The 7,032-nt window shown below is 39.9% G+C and overlaps 1 protein-coding gene across 1 annotated transcript in view; it reads left to right on the forward strand.

Annotated features, from left to right (window-relative positions):
• The first annotated feature begins 2,027 nt into the window (after positions 1–2,027).
• PI4KA (phosphatidylinositol 4-kinase, catalytic, alpha) overlaps positions 2,028–7,032 on the forward strand; it is a 57,087-nt gene continuing 52,082 nt past the window's right edge. The window contains 6 exon segments of the mRNA XM_010019176.1: positions 2,028–2,156; positions 3,352–3,445; positions 4,122–4,210; positions 4,721–4,793; positions 5,108–5,367; positions 6,025–6,091. Coding sequence (XP_010017478.1) covers positions 2,058–2,156; positions 3,352–3,445; positions 4,122–4,210; positions 4,721–4,793; positions 5,108–5,367; positions 6,025–6,091 — 682 coding nt within the window. The 5' untranslated portion in view covers positions 2,028–2,057.

A 7,032-nucleotide genomic window follows, 5' to 3' on the forward strand; every position in this document is an offset into this window, starting at 1 on the left:
GAGACCTTCCTGCGAGAACGTTTGTGCCGAGTGCGCGGGGAGGGTGTCGGGTTGTGGCCCTGTGTGAGGTGCGGGGTCGGGGCCGCCTCCTTTGGCCTTGTCACGTTCAGGGGCCCGCGGGCGGGTCTCTGCCACTGCCCGGGAGCATGCTGCTTTCCTCAGGTGAGGGCTGTCCTGTGGCAGTGGGGCTGCTGGGCCTGTGGGGACCCAAAAATACTGTCTTTGAAGGAGGTGTCGCCGTAGCAGCCATGGCCGGTGCTATTGGAGCAGCCCCTCATATCCTCATGAGGAACGTGGGTCCTCACATCATGCATGTCCCTGAGTCTGTGGAACATGTTCTTGCAGGTGTAATTAGTCTCAGCCTAACTGGGGTTGGTTGCTTTACTCTGTGTATCTGGCGAAATCCAAGCAACACAATCAGCTCAAGATAAAATGTGCTTGGTGAAGATAAACCTCTCCTAAATGTCAAACCAGACCAGGGAGATCTCCATCTGGGTAGTTCCCCACATGCATCTACCCTGCTGGCATGGAGCAGCTGCCGTGGTCAAGCACGATGCTGCTGCAGGGAGGAGAGGTGGACAGCCTGGTGGTGCAAGCTTCTTCGTTCTTGTTCTGGGAATCTACTATTAGTTTGACAGCCACCTGTGAATAACTTTTAAGCCTTGCTGTTGGTCAACTAATACCCAAGGACTTTCCCTTCCTTTCCCTTCTTTTCTCTTCCAAGACTCCAGTAGGATGGTAAATGATATTAAAAGTTCTTATCTAGCAAAAAGTATTCACTCATGTTACTGCAGATACTAACCTGATGTGGGACATAGGCATCAGAAGTTACTTTACAAAGTTTGTATTTCCTCTGCTGTATTTGCTGTTGAGGATTATTTGTGTTGTGTTACAGGTCTTATAATTCTGAGGTGGCAGTTTAAGGACCAGAGTCTTGAATTCCACAGAGCATCCAGTAAATTCTTCTAATTCTCTAGGGAAATAGTTTCTTAGTTTAGAAATTTCAAGGCAGGGTGTATAAAGAGTTATCTAAATCGGAAGTAACTTGGTATTCAAACACAGTTATTTATTATGACAGTCCTTTTTAGGCAATATTTATTAACATCAAGGAGATTTATAAAAAGACAATATGCTTGTGGCATTTTTCCTTTCTTAACAGTTACACAAGGGGGAAAAAAGTATTTGGGAGATTTGCTATATTCTTTAGATGTGTGTTTGCAGCCTATGGAGAGAAATAATAGGTAAGTAGCAAGAAAATAATAGTTCTTGAAACTTAATCTGTTGTGTTAAAAGGATTTGAGCAAAAGCCATACCCAGCTAGGTGACAGTTTATTTTTCATTGCTGTATATGAAGAAGGCATTGGTGCAGCTGTACCAAAGCTTCATCCACCCAGTTTTTGTTCACAGGAATTGAGCAAATGTGATGTATGTGCCTGCTGCATATTTCTTGCCCATCCAAAATGCTTAATGAATTAGTGGAAGGAAGGCTTTGTTGTAACAGGGATGCAGGAATGAGCTCTGTGAATGTGATGCTCTGAAAGTTTCAGAAATTCCCTTGAGATGTGGAAACACTTGATCAAGTGTTGAAGAAAACTTTTTAAATCGACCCCTGTTGTAGTAAAAATGTTTGACTTGAGGGTTTTCTGTCTCTAGTTTCTGTTGTTCATCAGTCTTTCCTCACCCTTAGATGCTCTCATTAAGACTGATGACTAAAAGAGGGTAATGTGGTCATCTGTCTTCCAGAAGGTGGAAAGACTACTGTCCGCTTCAAGCACAGGAATGAGTCTTGAAAAGCAGGGCCTGCCAGCTGCTGCTTGGCTCTGAAAACATTTGCAGTTGTAGTGGTGCTCCCCAGGCCCGTTGCTTGCTGGGCCGTAGGGCTGTGCCATAAAGGAGGAGCTGTAAGCCATTTGTTTGCTTTCCTGAGGTCTGCTGGTGGACTTGTAACAGACAGTTTTAACATGTTGGCTGTTGCTTTCTCGGGTGGCTGTGACAATTTCAGTCTTGTTCCACTGTTCTTTCCCTCCACTGTTTTTCAGGTACAAAAACTGCTCTGTATGTGCCCAGTGGATTTTCATGGGATTTTCCAGTTAGATGAACGTCGCAGAGATGCTGTTATTGCTTTAGGAATCTTTCTAATTGAATCTGACCTTCAGGTATTTTTCCTGTTTAGGCTATAACTCTATTTAACTTGAAAGATTTTGCATGAATTCAGGTTTAGTTGTTCAGTGAATGGAAATCTGGTATTCTTATAAAAATAAGTAAAATGTTCAGAGAGAACAGATGGATGCAGGCAGGAGAGCACAAGGAAATGAGGACAGTACTGACGAGTGTGTCATAGCACTGACACAGCCAAACTGCTGTCGTGTTTTTTGGTCATGATGGCTTACAGAGAGAAAGGAAAGGCTGTTCAGGAGGATTTGCTCAAACCGTATGTGTCATTGCCTGTTCTTCCCTACATGCTTTTGAATGTCAGGTTTGTAATAGGCCTTTTCATACCTGACACTACTTAGGATAAAAAGACAAACACTACATGTAGGCTGCATTGTAAGCGAACACCCTTTTTTTATCTGTCAGCCTGTGTATGACAAGCTGGTTCTCTTCCCTTCAGACCCTGGGTGTGGTGGTGTTCCATGCAGAGGAAAGAAAGGCAGTCGTAGGTCCTAAGAGTCCTAGGTCCAAAGACGTTAGATCTCACTTTAAATTGTTTAATGTTGCTAGGGTTTGATCAGGAATTTCCTCCTATTTAATACTGAGTTACTATAATATAGCTTGAATGCATTTTATTAATGTTATGGGGTTTTGCGTTTTATGTAGTATGGTTTAAGTAAGGCAGTTCTATTTGTGTTTTGTAGCATTTTTTTTGTGTTTCCAAAGCCAGCAGTTAGTTAATCCAGTTCTCTGAGGAAGGAAAGTGCTCCCCGTTGATTTGCAGATTAGGAAGCTAAAGTGTTACACAGATGTGTGAAGTGGTGTCTATGGGATGGATCAGGTGTACTGAATTGAGACTGGTGCTCTGAATTTCTAGCTGACTTAAAATTATTGTGTGAACTTGTTGTAAACTAATAAATTGCTTGGGGTTAATTACTGTTCTGTAATGTTTTTTTTCCAACTTTCATGGAGAATGAACTGTTGCCTAGAATGAAGGGATTGGATTTATAGCCTTGAATTGGTTTATTTTCATTTGCCTGTGTTGAAATCAATTTTGCAATATTCAAGGAGCCTGTGGAGTAATCATTAGAAGCAGGTTCTGTCTGTGGTTAGTGTAGTCTTTCTATCTTTATAAAATAGCTTGAGATTATATGGTTCAGCTTTTCTTCTCCATTTTAAAAGGAGTGTTTTCCTCTTTAGCACAAAGATAATGTGGTTCCTTACCTCCTCCGACTTCTGAAAGGTCTGCCCAAAGTCCAATGGATAGAAGAAAGCAATGCACGGAAAAGCAGAGGTGATGCTTGGATTTTTTTTTTTTTTTGATCTTTCTATGGAATGACAGCTAGGAAATAGAAATAACAAAGGTTATTCAGGACATGGTACAAGGGAATGTGATAGGTCCTGCTAGGGTCTTAGCTGCTGACTTAACAGCTTTTAATACTGATTTTCATTAGCAGCAAAGAGAAAGTTGAGTAGCTCCTAGCTTTCTTGCTTCACTGCTTTGCAGTAAGTTACACTGTCCAAATAATTCTATGCTTGGTATATTTTGTTATTAAATTGGAGAAGGTTGTATAGCAGTGAGAGCAGGAGAGTAAGATCTAAGATTTGTATGCTGTACTCCTCACTTTGATGCTTAGTTGCTGTTTAAACCCCTTAATTTCTTGCTCACTTGATCTCTCTTGAAATTGTTATAGGAATACTTTTATGTAATATTATATATTTTTTAATTATTATTTGAAAGCCTAGGAAAAAATTGAATTATTTAAATTATTCTTTTAACATTTCATACTGAGATTATACTGGTTAGAGTGTATTTCTATATTTTTTATGTAATACTGTTTTTCTACAGTCTTTCTCAGAACTGTGTGACATGGGGATCACTTAGGTCTTCTTCCTTTATTATTATTTGCTCTATGTTGGCGTTCTCCAGCAATGCTTAAGTGGCTCATTTTCTGTCTGTTTCATTGCAGGCTTGCTTCCAGTGGCCGAAAACTTCAGCTTCTGCTTGGTAACATTGTTATCAGATGTTGCTTACAAGGATGTGTCTCTCAGAGAACAGGTAGAGTTTATTTTAAGTTTGTGCTTATGTAGTACCCAGTTCTCCAGTCATAGAATCATTTTGATTGGAAAAGATGCTGTAATACTGACAAATGTCTAGAGAAGAGTATGCTACAGCTGTTTCCTCTCTTGCAAAGGGATTGATTAACATTTGTACTGCTGCATTATTTTGCTTGTGTTAATTGATAGTCAAGTATCTATAAGATATTAAGAAATCAGCTGTTACTTCTGGGTGTTAGAGAACGTCAGTTGAATTCAGGTTTTGGTACTGAGATCAGGAGTGCTGCAGTTTTATTCTGCTGGTACATACCAGCTAACTGCAGACTTGACAAAAGCAGCTCTGTAAGTTGACTGAGGGCGAGATACTTTAGTCACACAGCATTAAAACATCTTGTTTACAGGGGTGCTTACCTTAATATTTGCAAATATCATTTGTTGTGGTGATCTAGTATAAGATAATAATATCTCTTCACCAAAAGAGGTTTTTGTATGTTTGTCTTGATTACTTTAGATTTTGGATGCAATTCTACAAGTAATGCAGTTCCTGTTGGGAATGTGCCAGACACCACAAATGCATGATAAAGGTACTATTAAAATTGTTACTATATTTGTAACTCCTGTCCTTTGGACTTCTCTTGTGTTTTCTGATTATCGGGATCACTCCTGAAAAGTGAGCAGCTTTTTCTTTCTATTTCCCTTAGCACATATTTATTCCGTTTGTTGTTGGCTGGTAAATATGGAAGCAGAAGTGTATTAATTTGTTTTTTCCTCTACTTGCACAAATCAGTCTTTGCAAAGCACATTAGGCTGACATAGTTTAGTGAAGTGGCAGCAAAACTATAAAGAGGTAGTTCTAAGTTACTGTTAATATACTGTTTCATGTGTTTTTCTTTTCCAGTATATTTATGCAAGTATGCAGTGCCCTGCCTGATAGGAATCTCTCGAGCCTTTGGTCGCTACAGCAATTCAGAGGAGGCTCTTCTTTCAAAGCTTTTCCCAAAAATTCCCCCACACTCCCTGAGAGTTCCAGAAGAGCTTGAAGGAATTCGCCGACGATCCTTTAATGATTTCAGATCAATTCTCCCCAGCTCTCTACTCACTGTTTGCCAAGAAGGAACACTAAAGAGAAAGGCTAGCAGTGTATCTAGTATCTCACAGGTCTGTATGACTTGCTTTGTGTTGGAGTTGGTGCTTTGGGGGGAGTTAAGACAGCATTAAGCCTGGGTGTACAGACAGTTTCTTAACAAATTGTTTGATCAGAGATCTTTCTTTTGATTCCAAAACTGAGTTTCAAAATAATTCTTAGTTTCTGAGCTACATCAGTGGCAGTTAAATTAACTGTACCAATAAGTCTTCACATGGAACAATTGGCAAATACTATTTCCTGTGTTGTGCAAAAGCATTGTGATATATGTATCTGTGAATTGAGAAAGATGGCACTTAATGGCTAAAGTCCTCAAAAGTGCTGAGGATACATGAGCTCCCGCTGGTTTCACCAGGAGCTGTGGATGTTGTTGTCTTAGGGGAAAAACGGACTCAGGTGCCGGTTTTGAAACCAAAGATTGTTACTAGCATAGTTTCATATAGGACAGGAGTCATCATTCTTATAGCTTCCCTTTAGTCAAAAGCACTGAACTGGCTTTTTTTAACTTCCCTTTTTTGGTTGGAATTGAGCTGTTCAGGCTGGCAACAAGTAGTTCCTGTTAGTTTTGCTTGAAGCTGTGATTCATTATAAAACACAGGAACCATTCTCTGGAAGACTTTTCAATGTTTTAGAAGTAGTTTTTAAATGATAGCTTTTGTGTGATGTTTCAGGTTAGTCCTGAACGTGGAATTCCCCCTCCCAGTTCCCCTGGAGGATCTGCAATTCATTACTTTGAAGGTAAATTATTTTGCAAAGAAACGGTGTGTGATTCTGGGCTTTTGTTACGTTTATGGAAAATTAAAAACCAAAATCCTTTTGGCCCCTTTCTCTGCCCTCTAGAATTCTTACAGTAATTCTCTGGCACATGCCTGCTAGGATACTGACAAATCATGGGGGATAAAGACAGTAGGAAGTTATTATTAACACGAGTAGTTTCCAAGCTCATTTGTTTCTGGCATGCTTCTGAGAGACATCTGATTTTCTTTGCTGTTTGGCTGTGCCTAGTACTGAAGAGCTTAATTCAACTAGGCCAAAAATATTTCAGGAGATTAGGCTGAGTAACTTTGAGGAACACATGTTAATATTGTGCTTCAGAAGACAACTGAATTGTTGGATTAGGGTCTGGAATTTTGAGACTTTGTGGCACATTGTATAAATCTAAAACAAGTGCTCCATATGAAGTAAATATGACATGAGTCATTATGTAAGACCTAGTCATTTACCGATGTGAGAAATGATAAATGAGAAACTGGGGTGCTCACTAGTGTGTGTTAATTGCTGTATCATACAAGGCAGAAACATGAAAATTTTTCATGCATTAATATAGAAATTCTTAACCTCTGAGTTTTGGTAGAGTTCTAGCTGTGAGCTTTTGTGTCAAAGCAGGGCTTGAAAACAGACTGTCGTAGAATCAAGTGGAGGAGCTCTGCATCTGAGGTGTTTGGGGGTCTCTGGTTTTGGCTGGCCCTTTGAGGTTTTTAACAGTTTGGGCATTCTCTGTTTCTGTGTCATTCTCCTTTCTCAAGCCCTGGTTTAAATTCGTTTCTGCCACTCCACTTTTTCCTTCCTGTTACTATTTGCAGAGGTGTTTGTCTTCCTTGTACCGTGGGATTGCAGGGTAATTCAAATATCATTCTTAAATTGCCAAGTGGGAAGAGATGCGTTTGTATTCTGTCTAC

This window comes from Nestor notabilis, unplaced genomic scaffold, assembly GCF_000696875.1.
Source record: "Nestor notabilis isolate BGI_N333 unplaced genomic scaffold, ASM69687v1 scaffold23047, whole genome shotgun sequence".
In the NCBI taxonomy this organism is placed as follows: Eukaryota; Metazoa; Chordata; class Aves; order Psittaciformes; family Psittacidae; genus Nestor; species Nestor notabilis.